The 14,785-nt window shown below is 40.6% G+C and overlaps 1 protein-coding gene across 2 annotated transcripts in view; it reads left to right on the top strand.

Moving 5' to 3' along the window:
* Positions 1–14,785, top strand: part of TRPC4AP (transient receptor potential cation channel subfamily C member 4 associated protein) — a 70,443-nt gene that overhangs the window by 33,483 nt on the left and 22,175 nt on the right. For both annotated transcript variants that reach the window (XM_069548392.1, XM_069548393.1), the window contains exons 7-8: positions 3,994–4,201; positions 11,479–11,664. In XM_069548392.1, coding sequence (XP_069404493.1) covers positions 3,994–4,201; positions 11,479–11,664 — 394 coding nt within the window. The remainder of the gene's footprint in view (positions 1–3,993; positions 4,202–11,478; positions 11,665–14,785) is intronic.

The following is a 14,785-nucleotide window of genomic DNA, read 5'->3' as shown; positions in this document are numbered from 1 at the left end:
AGGCTTTGTTATTTTTCCAATAATTGTATGTTCCAGTTTGTGAGAAGGGGCTTCCAAGGTGGAAACTCCAAACTCCCTGACAATCTCAGCATGAGTCTCTGGGATTGCTCCTTCATAACTTGGCCCCCTTGTTCCTTGTGTGCTCTCTCCCCTCTCATACTTTTCTGTGTTGCCAAAAATGGTGATGAGTTCTGCTAGATGTTAGCTGGAAAGAATAGACACCATAAAGAGAGTGGGAACACAAGCCACAAACTGGGAAAAGATATTTACAACTCATTCAACTAACAAAAGATTGGTATTCAGAATTTATCTTGAGGAATTCCCTGGCACTCCAGTGGCTGAAGACTCTGAGCTTCCACTGCAGGGAGCATGAGTTCAGTACCTGGCCAGGGAACAAAGGTCCCACATGCCTCGTGGCATGGCCAGACAAACAACAGAAATGACCAAAAGCAACAATAGAATTTATCATGAATTCTTATACATCAGCAGGGAAGAGACAAATGGCCCAGTAGAAAAATGGGCAGTGATAGGAACAAGCATTTTACAGAAGAGAGACAAATGATCCATAAATAGAAGATGCTTAACTGTCACGAGAATGTGTATCACTGCAAACACATTACTGCAGACTCCTTTTTGTATCAGTGGAGTAAACCTATTTTGTTTTCTAGTTGAATATGTGCCTTCCCTGTGACCCCCACCTATGGAAGCATTTCCTTGAGGACTGAGGCGTTAGTATCGTGGCCTAGGACATCTGTAACCTATGCCCAGGCACGCTTGTGGGGAAGCTCAATTCCAGGACAGTGATTCTTTTATTTATTTATTTTTTGGCTGTGCTAGGTCTTCATTGCTGTGCAGGCTTTCTCTAGTTGCAGCGAGCAGGGGCTCCCCTCTAGTTGGAATGCACAGGCTTCTCATTGCATTGGCGTCTCTCGTTTTTGGAGCATGGGCTCTAGGGTGCACAGGCTTCAGCACGTGGGCTCAGTAGTAGTGCTCGTGGGCACTAGAGCACAGGCTCAGTAGTTGTGGCACAAAGGCTTTTAGTTGCTCCATGGCATGTGGAATCTTTTGGACCAGGGATCAAACCTGTATCCCTCACATTGGCAGGCAGATTCTTAACCACTGGACCACTAGGGAAGTCCCCAGAACAGTGATTCTTAGAAATAAAAACACTAAATTGAAGCAACTAGGGTGTGAAATCAATTCAGTGGATCTGCCAGCTAATAGAAAAGATCAAAATGTATTGTGTAAGTTTTTGTTTCATGTTTATACACATATTTATGCGTTCACCTATGTATATTTGCTAGGTTGTGATGGAAATTTTATTTTTTACTCTTGAATATTGTCAGAATGGTTTGGAAGCCACTGCCCCAGAAAAACTTCTGCACCTGTGCATCAAGAAACACATAAGAACATTTATAGCATTATTGATTAAGAGCCTGAAATCAGGTCTCTCTGATCCATCAACAGGAAAATGGATAAATGTCCTCTATTCCCACAATGGGATATTATACAATGAATGTTGCTATAAGCAGCAACATAGCCAAATCATAGAAATTACTGATAGAAGTCAGTCAAAGAAGATGGTCTATAGTATATCATTTTTACAAAGCTCAAAAATAGGCAAACTCAAATTATACAAAACTTTTTTCAATGAAAAAACAATAATAAAATTCAGGATAGTGGTTACCTCTGGTAGAGAGACAGAGAAATGTGATAAAAAAAGGCACACATAGCTGTTCACTTTGTTTTACTTTGTAGCATATATTATACCAAGTATTAAATAAAAATTAAAATGTAACCCAAAGAAATACACCTGAAGAGTGGGAGGGCCTGGCTTGTAACCCCACACCCTAAGTTAGCCAGGGCTAGAGGAACTGAGGGAGAAGGCAATGGCAACCCACTGCAGTACTCTTGCTTGGCAAATCCCATGGACGGAGGAGCCTGGTAGTCTGCAGTCTGTGGGGTTGCTAAGAGTTGAGCGACTTCTCTTTCACTTTTCACTTTCACGCATTGGAGAAGGAAATGGCAGCCCACTCCAGTGTTCTTGCCTGGAGAATCCCAGAGACGAGGGAGCCTGGTGTGCTTCCGTCTCTGAGGTCGCACAGAGTCGGACACAACTGAAGCGACTTAGCAGCAGCAGCAGCAGCAGCAGCAAAGGAACTGATTAAGCTGAAAGTCCCAGTTTTCAATAATAACAATAGCCAACATTATTGTTACTGTTGTTACTGAGAAGCAAAGATGGAAGAAGTTGTTCTCAAATACCCCTCCACAGACAACCAGAAGTGGGAGTAAGATTCAGGAGGGCTTCTAGGAATCATCCAGTTGTTCAGTACATACTTACTGAGACCCTCACTACCAGGTTCTATGCACTGCAGCTCTGGAGAGAAGGTAAGACACACCTCACCCTCAAGACCGTGTCAGTTTATTCGGGAAATCAGATGCAAGAATAGAAAACTTCAAGTTCATGTGATACGTGCAGTAATAGAGAAATACCCAATCCAGTGAAAGTTGAGTAAATGTATGGGATGAGGGGTAGCAGATGTTTTCTGAAGAATGTCAGGCTGCTTCAAGGAGAGAAACTCATGTGATGTATGTGCAGCATTTGTGGCTATTACGAAAGAAAGGAAATGCGAATATAACCAGACAACAAAAAGCATTTCATTAAACTCAGCACTCATTCATGATAAAAGCTAGGAATAGACAGAAAATCCCTTAAGGTGATATTGACTATCTGTTAAAATTTACAGCAGACAGCAAACTGAACCTGAAACGTTGGGAATACTTCTACTACAGGAAAAGGGGAGACGGTCTACTATCATTTACTCTTGATAATTGGGTACATAAGCAGGTACACAAGGAGACACCTGTGGGAATATTCATTGCAAATTTGTTTAATAGTGAAAAATTGTAGTCCACCTTAACATACACATATTTTAAAAGGAGAAAGATTGAATAAATCATAGGGTAAAACAGTGAGAAATGAATAAACCAGACTTACTTGTATCAATAAAGTTAAATTACGGTGTTGACTGTGAAAAATAGGGTATAATATGTCAACCCCACTGCATGCAGAACAAAACCATATATTTTTGTTCATTGAGGTATAATTATATTAGTTTCAGGTGTACAGCTTAGTGATTCAAATTTTAAAAAAATTATACTCCATTAAGATTTATTTGAAGAATTTATTTGGCTGCATCCGGTCTTAGTTTTGGCGCATGGGATCTTTTGTTGTGGCACATGGACTCTCTAGCTGTGGCATGCAGGCTCAGTAGTTGGCAGCATGCAGACTTAGTGGCTCTAGGCATGTGGGATCTTAGTTCCCTGAGCAGGGATCAAACCCTCATCCCCTACATTGCAGGGATTTTTAACCACTTGGACCACTGGGACAGTCCCTAGGTTATACTCCATTTAAAGTTATAAAATACTGGCTGCATTCCCTGTGCTATACGTTATATCTTTATTTTATACATAGTAGGTTGTGAACAATAATGTATTTTTGTGGAAATATTTGTAAGTGTGAACATGTGTAGAAATAAATAGAGTTCAAAGTAATGGTTACCTCTGAGGGGAAAGAAGTGAAGGCAACTGGATAGGGACACACAGGGGCCTTCAGCTATGTTTAAAATATTTTATGTCTTAAAAAGAGAACATCTGTGGCAGTTTCTCATTCATAAAACTTGAATGGTAGACTTTTTTTTTTAAGCCAAAATGGGACATATGAGCAAAGGTAAAGAATACAAATAGTGGCGCTCAAAGGGTTTAATCCTCAAACCAAGACTGTGAGGTAGATTAGTTCCGTTTAACAAATGAGAAAACAAAGGCTTAAGTTCCATGACTTACTTAAGGTTGCACAGCTGCTAATTGCGGAGCTGGGATTTGAACCTAAGTGGTCTAGATACCAAGCTCCATTCTTAGGGGAATGCAGCAGAGCGGCACATTCAATCTCAAATGAACTGAGCATGGGAATTGTTCTGTTTTTGTCTTTTGTAGGAAATGATCCGACTAGATGAAGTCCCCAATCTGAGTTCCTTAGTATCCAATTTTGATCAGCAACAGCTTGCTAATTTCTGCCGGATTCTGGCTGTCACCATTTCAGAGATGGATACAGGGAATGATGACAAGCATACGCTTCTTGCCAAAAATGCTCAGCAGAAGAAGAGCTTGAGCTTGGGGCCTTCTGCAGCTGAAATTAACCAAGGTAAACTCTCTAAGTTGTCAGAATTTTGACATTGTAGCATTGTAGCACTGAGATCCCTTCCTAAATCTTCTTTCAGTATTTCTAGAGATTTGAATCACATATGAGGGCTCCTTGGGTCCACTTAGAGTATGTAAAATTTGTGTGTATCTGTTCGTTATTTTGGGGGACCAAGTCCATAGCCATCAGATTTTTTAATAGATCCAGAATTTCAAAAATGTGAAGCACCATTATTTATCAAAATTAAAAGTACATATATCTTTTGTTCTGCTACACCTTTTCTGGGTCTTTATGCTATATGCAAAAAATCTTTGGTCATTACTTTGCTGACAAAGGTCAGTCTAGTCAAAGCTATGGTTTTTCCAGTTCACATGTATGCATGTGAGAGTTAAGTATAAAGAAAGCTGAGCACTGAACAATTGATGCTTTTGAACTGTGGCATTGGTGAAGACTCTTGAGAGTCTCTTGGACTGCAAGGAGATCCAACCAGTCCATCCTAAAGGAAATCAGTCCTGAATATTCATTGGAAGGACTGACGCTAAAGCTGAAACTCCAGTACTTTGGCCACCTGATGCAAAGAACTGACTCATTGGAACAGGCCCTGATGCTGGGAAAGACTGAAGGCAGGAGAAGGGGATGACAGAGGATGAGATGGTTGGATGGCATCACTGACTCAATGGACATGAGTTTGAGCAAGCTCTGGGAGTTGATGATGGACAGGGAAGCCTGGCATGCTACAGTCCATGGGGTCTCAAAGAGTCAGACATGACTGAGCGACTGAACTGACACTGACTGATGCTATATGCTGTGTGTGTGTGTGTGTATGTGTGTGTATGTGTCTGTGTATGGGGAAGGTCCCCTGGAGGAGGGCACAGCAGCCCACTCCAATATTCTTGCCTGGAGAATCCCCATGGACAGAGGAGCCTGGTGAGCTACAGTCCGTGGGGATGTGAAGAGTCAGACATGACTGAAGCAACTTAGCACGTGTGTGTGTATATATACACACACACACACAAGCAGAGAGAAGGATATATACAGTCATTCATTAGAGAAACTGGAAGTTCGATTCCAGTATCTGCAGCACTGTGATAAAACAAATACTGCAATAGAGTCACACAAACTTTTTGGTTTCCCAGTGCATATAAAGAGTATGTTTACAGTATACTTAGTCTATTAAATGTGTAATAATAGCACTACATCTAAAAAAGAGTACATACTTTAATTAAAAATATTGCTTAAAGTGCTAGCCATTATCTGAGCCTTCAGAGAGTTATAATCTCTTTGCCTCAGTGTTGAGGGCTGCTAACTGATCAGGGTGGTGGTTGCTGAAGCTTGGGTAGCTGTGGCAGTTTCTTAAAATAAGATAGCAGTTTGCCACGCGGATTGACTCTTTCATGAATGATTTCTCTGTAGCAGGCAAAGCCGTTCATAGTAGAACTTACTTCAAAGTTGGAGTCAATCTTCTCAAACCCTGCTGTTGCTTTATCAACTAAGTTTATGTAATATTCTTAAATCATTTGTCATTTCAGCAGTCTCTCTTTTTATTGAGGTATAGTTGATACAAAATATGTTAGTTTCTGCTGTACAGCAAAATGAATCAGTTACGCATATACATACATCCACTTTTTTAAGAAATTCTTGTCGCATATAGGTCATCACAGAACTCTGAGTAGAGTTCCCTATACAGAACTTCTGCTATACAGAAGTTTCTTACTAGTTATCTATCTTATACATAGTAGTGTGAATATGTCAATTCAGCCTTCCAGTTTATCCCTCCCCTGCTTCCCCCTTAGTAACTGTAAGTTTGTTTTCTCCATATATGATTCTATTTCTGTTTTGTAAATAAGCTTATTTGTACCTTTTTTTTTTACTTTTAGATTCCACATATAAGGGGTATTATATGGTATCTATCTTTCTCTGGCTTACTTCACTCAGTATGACAGTCCGTAGGTCCTTCTGTGTTGCTTCAGGAGACACTATTTCATTTTTCGTGGCTGAGTAATACTCCATTGTAATACCACATCTCTATCCATTCATCCATCAGTGGACATTTGGGTTGCTTCCATGTTCTGGCTGTTATAAATAGTGCTGCGATGAATGTTGTGGCGTGTGTATCTTTTTGGGTGATGGTATTCTCCAGGTATATGCGGGGCTTCCCTTGTAGCTCAGTTGGTAAAGAATCTGCCTGCAGGGCAGGAGACCCAGGTTTGATTCCTGGGTTGGGAAGATACCCTGAAGAAGAAAATGGCAACCCTTTCCAGTATTCATGCCTGGAGAATCCCATGGACAGAGGAGCCTGGCAGGCTACAGTCTGTGGGGTAGCAAGAATCAGACACAACTTAGTGGCTAAACCACCAAAATATATGCCCAGGAGTGGGATTGCAGGATCTGACTGGTAGCTCTGCTTTTAGTTGTTTAAGGAAATAGAGGTATACATAAGAGTCAGCATTGGCTACCATAACAGGATAGCACAGACTGAGTGGCTCAAACAACAGAAATTAGCTTCTCACAGTTTTGGAGGCTACAGGTCCAAGATGCAAGTGCCATCAGGCCTCTCTTCCTGACTTGCAGATGGCCACTTTCTCACGCCTTCAGGGTGACCTTCTCTCTGCACATGCACAGAGAGCTCTGGTGTCTCATCCTCTTAAATAAGGATACCATTCCTGTCAGATTAGGACCTCATTTTATGACCTCATTTGATTACCTCCCTAAAGACTCTGTCTCCAGATACAGTCATGTTGTGGATTAGGGCTTCAACATAAGAATTGGGGCGGGGGGACACAATTCATTCCATTATAGTATGGAAGGCTGAAGCGTGTAGGATGTTGTCAAAAAGTTTTTGTTTTGTTTCTAGTAAACTGTGGCTGTGAAATAGTTTTCTTGACCAGCAAAATCATGATTTATGCTATCTTCCTGCCCCTCAGTTAATGAAAATGTCAGAGCACTTTATAGGCTGCTCAGAAACTACCAGTTATCTCTTCTGTTGATTCAGATGGGAACAAATGGATCCATCTGTGGGGAAAAAGTCTTTCAAATTTTAGTCAGAGATGTAAATAAAGCCTCAGGCCTGGCAGTTATCAATTTATAGGTGACACCAGGATGAGAGGGGCTGATTTACACAGCATACGAGCTAGAATGGAATTCAGAATCCTCTCAGAGATCTGGAAAGCAGGGCCTCAACTGCAGCAGAAAAATTTACAGGAATATTTTGGAAATACTGATGTTTTAACAAGAGAGACGAGGTCTGCTTTTGCAGAAATTATTGGAAGTTGTGGATGTTTTAATGTTCAACTGGTTTAACATTAGTCAACAGTGTGTGTGGTGACTACTGGTAAAGCCGTGAAGAAGTACAAAGATTGTACAATGCTGGGGTGCCAGTCCCCTGAGATTGTGCATAAGTTGGTGAGTAAAATGAGGCCAGTGAGTTTTTTCTGAGAAGAGAATCCATAACTTTGATCAGCTTTCATCATCAGAGAATCCATAACATTCATCAGAGATGCTGCTGCTGCTAAGTCGCTTCAGTCGTGTCTGACTCTGTGCGACACCAGAGACGGCAGCCCACCAGGATCCCCCGTCCCTGGGATTCTCCAGGCAAGAACACTGGAGTGGGTTGCCATTTCCTTCTCCAATGCGTGAAAGTGAAAAGGGAAAGTGAAGTCGCTCAGTCGTGTCCGACCCTCAGCAACCCCATGGACTGCAGCCTTCCAGGCTCCTCTGTCCATGGGATTTTCCAGGCAAGAGTAGTGGAGTGGGGTGCCATTGCCGAGATGAGTGACTAACAAAAGCTCAGGACCCTGTGGGGTGGGAATCAGTCTCAGAATCCTAAACACTGGGCAGGTCACATCTGAATGGCTGTGTTTGGTGTTCACGATGTGTAGACTAGGTCTTAGGAACTGCCCTCTGAGGAACAGTTAGGAAAACTGGGCTGTTTACCTGGAGAAAGAAGGTGTGACTAAAAGTCCATGTTTTTGAAATTTTTCAAAATTAGAGATTTTTAGAATTCAAACTCATTTATTTTATTTTTTGTTGGGGGGGCGGGAATCTACAGATTTTTTTTTTTTCTTTTCCACAAACTACAAGACGAATAGCAGGTATACAGCAGAAAGTTTGTTCTCCTCCCATTGGTGACGTATTACCAGTTTCTCATCGGTCCCTCCAGAGATAATCTGTACATGCCCAGCCACAGGGGTGGAGGAGGGAATGAGAGAAGACTGGCTCCTTTCTGTTTGTACTGATGATGATGTAAAATAAGCACCATTCTGCCTCTGACTCTTTTCAGATAACTTTATCTCACAAAGCATCCCATTCCAGTACATGTAGAATTACCTGATTCCTTTTTACAAGTGGATAGCCATTGTATGGGCATACCGCAATTTATTTAATTAGTCCACTGTTGATGGAAATTTGGTTTCCCTCATCTTTGTTCCTACAAATAACATCCTTATGTATAGAGTTTAATGTGCTGGATACTTGCCTTTTAAATGTTGATAGATGTTAACAGATTTACCTTCCCTAGAAATTACTAGTTCATCTTCCCACCCTGTATACCCTTCCCAGTATAGGGCTATTTTAGATTTCTTGATATTTGTCAAACTTGATAAGTAAGAAATGGTATCTCAAAAGAAACAAATGTAAAGACAAAACCAAAAAATTCTATCCCAGTATATTTTTATTACTTGAGGTGAGAGTTACATTAAAAAACTAACCACTTAATTCAGTGACTTATAGTACATTTGCAGTTTGTGCGGCCACCACCTCCATCTAGTTCCAAAACATTTTCCTCAACCCAACAGGAAACCCTGAATACATTCAACAGTTATTCCCTAATCCCTCCCCCTGCACCCCCGTGGCCTTAGTTGTGTCCAGCTCTGTGCGACCCCACCAGGCTTCTCTGTCCGTGGGATTCTCCAGGCAAGAATACTGGAGTGGGTTGTCATTGCCTTCCTCCAAGGGATCTTCCCTAGCCAGGGATCAGACCCCTGCATCTCTTAGGTCTCCTGCATTGGCAGGCAAGTTCTTTACCACTAGCGCCACCTGGGAAGCTAGCTCTGTTCCCCCCAACCACTGGCCATCATCTGCTTTCTGTCTGTGGATTCATCTGCTCTGGGTTTTTCATATAGATGGATTTTTAAAATGTGTGACCTTTTGTATCATGTCTCATACCTTTTTCACTTATCATGATGTTTTTGAGGTTCATCAGTGCTGTTGAATGTCAGTGTTTCATTCTTTTTTCATTCTTTTTTGTGTGTATATAACAAAATTTGTGTATCTATTGATGGACATTTGGGTTACTTACACCGTTTGACTACTGTGAATAGTGCTGCTCTGAACACATGTATTTGTTGAAGCACCTACTTTCACTTCTTTTGGGTATGTATTGGGTTGGCCTAAAAGTTCATTCAGATTTTTCTGTAAGATCTTACAGAATGAAAACTTAGGATGGAATTGCTAAGTCATATAGTATAATAATTCTATGTTTAACTTTTTAGAGGAAAAGTTAGTTTAAATGTAGTTTTATTTCATCTTTATTAATGAGGTCATACATTATTTTATAGTCACTAATTTGTAGAGGATGGAAAGGGGGCTAAGATGATTTGCCAGTTTCTGCTGGGACTAAATTCATATGACATAATCCTCCTAACTAGTTATTTTGTTTTTATTTATTCTATTTTTAAAGACTTTTCTTTAAAGTTGTATTCTTTTAGGATTTATTTTAAATTTTTTGTTATGGGAATCTTCACACATATAAAAGTAGAGACATGTATATAACAGTATAATGATCCCTGTTTACATATTACCTACCTTCAACAATTATCAACTGATGGCCTGTCTATGTCTCCTCCCTTCCTCACTTTGGATATTTTGAAGCAGATCCCAGACGTTATTTCACCTGCATATATTTCAGTGTTTCTATAAGATGGTGATTCTTGAACCATAACTCTTAATACCATATTATACTCTCCCAAAGTAATATTAATATGTTGATATTTTGAAATATCTATTTGTTAATTTTTTATTAAATGTTACATTTTCATGATTCAGAAAATCACAAATTCAGAGAGGTGTGCACTGAAAACTTCCCCTCACACTATTCCCAATGGCCATATTCTCTTTGCTTTTGGCAACCACTCTTTTCTGTCCTTCCAAGATTTAGTATATCCACAAGCAAAGAGGCACAGACATTAGCTTTATTTTAAAGAGCATTAATTTTGGGAGCCAAGATTTGAACCTGAATTCCCTGCCTTCAAAGTTTATTATGTTGTTTATGCTGACCAGAATTTCTGTCTTACTCATCATTGTGAGGACAGTGGAACTGGTGGAAATAGGAGTTGGGTGGTTAAGTTACTTTCTTTACCTTAAAAAAAAAAGGTGTGTGTGTTATAGGAAAATCAGATAGTTAAGTAATTTTAAAAGAAGTATTCGTATCCTTTCCTACTCAGGAGCAGCCGCAGTAAATACTTTGGTATATATCCTTCCATTCTTTATATGTGTGTGTGTATATATATACATTATGTGCATATTTTAAAGAAGAAAACTTTAAAATTTAAAGAAATTGGGCTTAAGCCAATACTGTTTGATAAGTTACTTCTTTAAGAAGTAAATTAAACACCTCTTCAGAGTTGCTGTATAAAGACATACGTGTCATTGTTTTTAGTATCTGTGTATTGTGCTCCACTGCGTGGATGTATTGTATTTAATCGGTATGCTATTAATGAACATATAGTCATCTATGACTTTCGCTGTTATAGAATCACCAGTGAACCTCTCTATACAGATACCTATCTAGCTATTTATATGTAATTAATTATTTCTTTATGGTGAATTCACAGAAATGGACCTCTAGCTCAAAGAGATGCAAGGTCTAGAGGTTATTCCAGTTTATATTTCCACCAACTGATATGAGAGAGCCTGACTCCCTGCACCTGCTAAAATTGCTCTTATTTCTCTACCTTTATTACTATTTTACCTTGGGTGGGCATTTCATTTTAAAAGGAAGTTCTAACTGCTGTCATCTTAAGAGTCATTCCTCTGGGTGGGATGCAGGGAGCAGGAGGGAGGCTCAAAAGGGAGGGGATGTATGTATACATAGAGCTGATTCAGGTTGTTGTACAGCAGAAACTAACACAACATAATTATGTTCCAATTAAAAAATAAAAACCCAGAATTTTCACCTAAAAAAAGAGATCATTCCTCTCATGCAGGTGAGGATCTGGTTGTCTGTTGAGAGCTATAGCACTGGTTTCTGTGGTCATATTTCCTCTCTTGTTTTTCCTCGGCAGCGGCCCTCCTCAGCATCCCTGGCTTTGTCGAGCGGCTTTGCAAGCTGGCAACTCGAAAGGTATCAGAGTCAACGGGCACAGCCAGCTTCCTGCAGGAGCTGGAGGAGTGGTACACGTGGCTGGACAACGCTTTGGTGCTAGATGCCCTGATGCGAGTGGCTAATGAAGAATCTGAGCACAATCAAGGTACCCGGGGCAGGTCTCCTGAGAGGTGGAGAGTGTTCCTGTGGGTTCCTAGAGCTATTCTTGACCTCTTTTCCAAGGAGAATAAGTTGAAATTGACTCAAAAAAGAATCTCCCTCAGGGCGGTCCTGAATCATGATTGTTCAGATTTTAATAGCAAATGGCAGAATTTCTTGGAGCTCCCTCAAAGCAGACCTGATTTCAGGGACAGGACCTTTATTACAGAACCCAAAGGACCAACTGGAAAAGCATTACCAGAACATTCTTAGCAGCCCAGAGGATCTCTCTCTGTCCGTGCTTTTTCCTACACATTTCTTTACTCTTCTCCGCTCTCCATTCTGATGAGTATGCCGCCTGGAAATGTGTGGACTCCTAGTCTCAGCTTCAGCTTCTCGGTGAACTGCTCTGTTTTAGATGAGGTGCTCAGCCCAAAGCATTTGACTCTGGGGTCAAATTGTACAAACACAGGAATTCCCACTGGAATCATGCAGATAAAAGTGAAGGGAGCAGTTTCATTCCTGGGATACACAACAGCAGCAGCAACAGACATCCATGTAAAGTCTGTGGAAGTTGTTCTCAGCATACAGCGAGTAGGGAAACATTTCTTCCAGAAAAATCTACTAAAATTGGGAACCTTGAGAGCTTGTAACGCTGGAATTTCTGCTTGATGCAAGTTCCACTCTAGCCAGGTGTGGCCAGAAAGACAGGGCTCTCTCAGCTCCCAGATAAGGATACAGAATCTCACCAGGAGGGACAGGCTCTCATTCCTTCTAGCTCCAAGTGGAAGAGGCTGAATTCTTGATGAATACAGCCATGAGGGCAGGGGCTCCTTTCCTTCTGCCTTCCTTTCCCTTCCCAGTGTGTTAATTTCATACATTTATGTATTGTAAAATGATTACCACTATAGCCTTACTGACACCTCTATCCTATTAACATTTTTTTTCTGGTGAGAATATTTAAGATCTACTGTATTAGCAACATTCAGGTATATGATAATGGTATTATTAGCTGTAATCACCATCTTCTCTATTGGACACCCAGAACTTATTAATCTTATAACTGGAAGTTTGTGTTCTTTAACCAATATCTTCTCATTTTCCCGACTCCTAACCACTAGTAACCACCACTCTGTTTCTCTGAGTTCAGCTTTTTTTAGATTCTACATTTAATTGGTATTATACAGTATTTGTCTTTCTCTGACTTATTTTACTTAGCATAATGCCAGGGTTTCCTTCCTTCCATCCACCTCCATACCATACTCATAGCTCAGAAGCTTGGCCCAGTAGGCCAAGAATTCTGTGGCCCTTATCACCTTGCCCCAGTTCACTTGTGGAACAGAGGTTCCACCACATAGAGGCAAGCTGAGAAGACAGTAGAGGCTATCAATCCTGCTCAGAGTAGTAGCACTGAGATTTTGCCAGGCAGAGAGGTAATAGGTAAGAACAGAATGTTGGGAAGTTTGAGCTCAAGGTCATTCTCAGAAACAATGTAGATTTTTTAAGAAAATAAAAGGACTTATTTTTAATTGAGAATTAAAAGTCAAACCATATGCCAGCTAGTTCCCCCAGAGAACCAGGGAAAGAAGTGGCTGAGAAGAGCTTAAAGCTGAGGTCACAAGAAATCTCAGCCTCAAAAACTACCCCTGCCTGAATTTAATTGAATCAGACTCTGGAGCAATTTATGCCTCAAGGCTTTTGTCAAAAACAGTAGAGCAGTCAGCTAGCAGTTAGTGGAGCCTGACAGCTGAGTTTCGTATCAGATGAGGCAGAAAGTTTAACAAGAGAGATGAGGGAAAGATCCAGACAAAGAGAGCCCTGCTAAAACACTGTCATCCAGGGACACATGCCCAAGGCTGGCAGAGGGGCTCATCAGTCCTCAGAGAAGTAGACTTGACCACAAATGGCTAGGCAGGTCACTAGACAAGAAAGCAACAGATCAGTCCTCAGAGAAGTAGACTTTATCCCCAAGTAGCTAGGTAGGTCACCAAACAAATAAACAAGAAAACAGCAAACCAGTCCTCAGAGAAACAGACTTTACCACAAGTGGCTGGGCAGGTCACTGAACAAACAAGAAAACAACAACATGCCCTGAAAGGAGGAAGGGGAATCAGCCTCAAGAGTTGCCATAATATTTACCTAACATGTCCAATGTTTAACAAAAATTGAGACATGCAAAGAAACAGGAAAATATGACCCATACATAGGAGAAAGCAGGCAAAAGAAATTGCCTGTGGAAGAGCTCAGATGTTAGAATTAACAGAGACATCATAATTATGGTCAAAGAGCTAAAGGTGACTATGCTCAAAGAAGCTCAATGAGTCATCAAATAGAGAATATTAATAAGCAGATTAAAAAAAAGTCAAAAGGAAGTTCCAGAGATGAAAAATACAATAACTGGAATGAAAAGTTCACTGAAAGAAAGGAACAGGAAAATAATATTCAAAGTAGTTGCTGAAAACTCCCCAAATTTGATCAATGTGTACACATCCAAGAAGTTCAAAGAACTACAAGTAAATAAAAGAATTATACCCAGGCACATCATAATGAAAATGCTGGAAAACAGAGAAAATCTTGAAAATAGCAAGAAAGAAATGGCTATGACACCACCCTGATGGCTAAAAGTGAAGAGGAGCTAAAAAGCCTCTTGATGAAAGTGTAAGAGGAGAGCGAAAAAGTTGGCTTAAAGCTCAACATTCAGAAAACTAAGATCATGGCATCTGGTCCCATCACTTCATGGGAAATAGATGGGGAAACAGAGCAAACAGTGTCAGACTTTATTTTTTTGGGCTCCAAAATCACTGCAGATGGTGACTGCAGCCATGAAATTAAAAGAGGCTTACTCCTTGGAAGAAAAGTCATGACCAACCTAGATAGTATATTCAAAAGCAGAGACATTACTTTGCCGACTAAGGTCCGTCTAGTCAAGGCTATGGTTTTTCCTGTGGTCATGTATGGATGTAAGAGTTGGACTGTGAAGAAGGCTGAGCGCCGAAGAATTGATGCTTTTGAACTGTGGTGTTGGAGAAGACTCTTGAGAGTCCCTTGGACTGCCAGGAGATCCAACCAGTCCATTCTGAAGGAGATCAGCCCTGGGATTTCTTTGGAAGGAATGATGCTAAAGCTGA

Source organism: Ovis canadensis, chromosome 13 (assembly GCF_042477335.2).
Source record: "Ovis canadensis isolate MfBH-ARS-UI-01 breed Bighorn chromosome 13, ARS-UI_OviCan_v2, whole genome shotgun sequence".
Lineage (NCBI taxonomy): Eukaryota > Metazoa > Chordata > Mammalia > Artiodactyla > Bovidae > Ovis > Ovis canadensis.
Note: the sequence above shows the minus strand (reverse complement) of the source record. Positions and strands in the feature narration are given on the sequence as shown.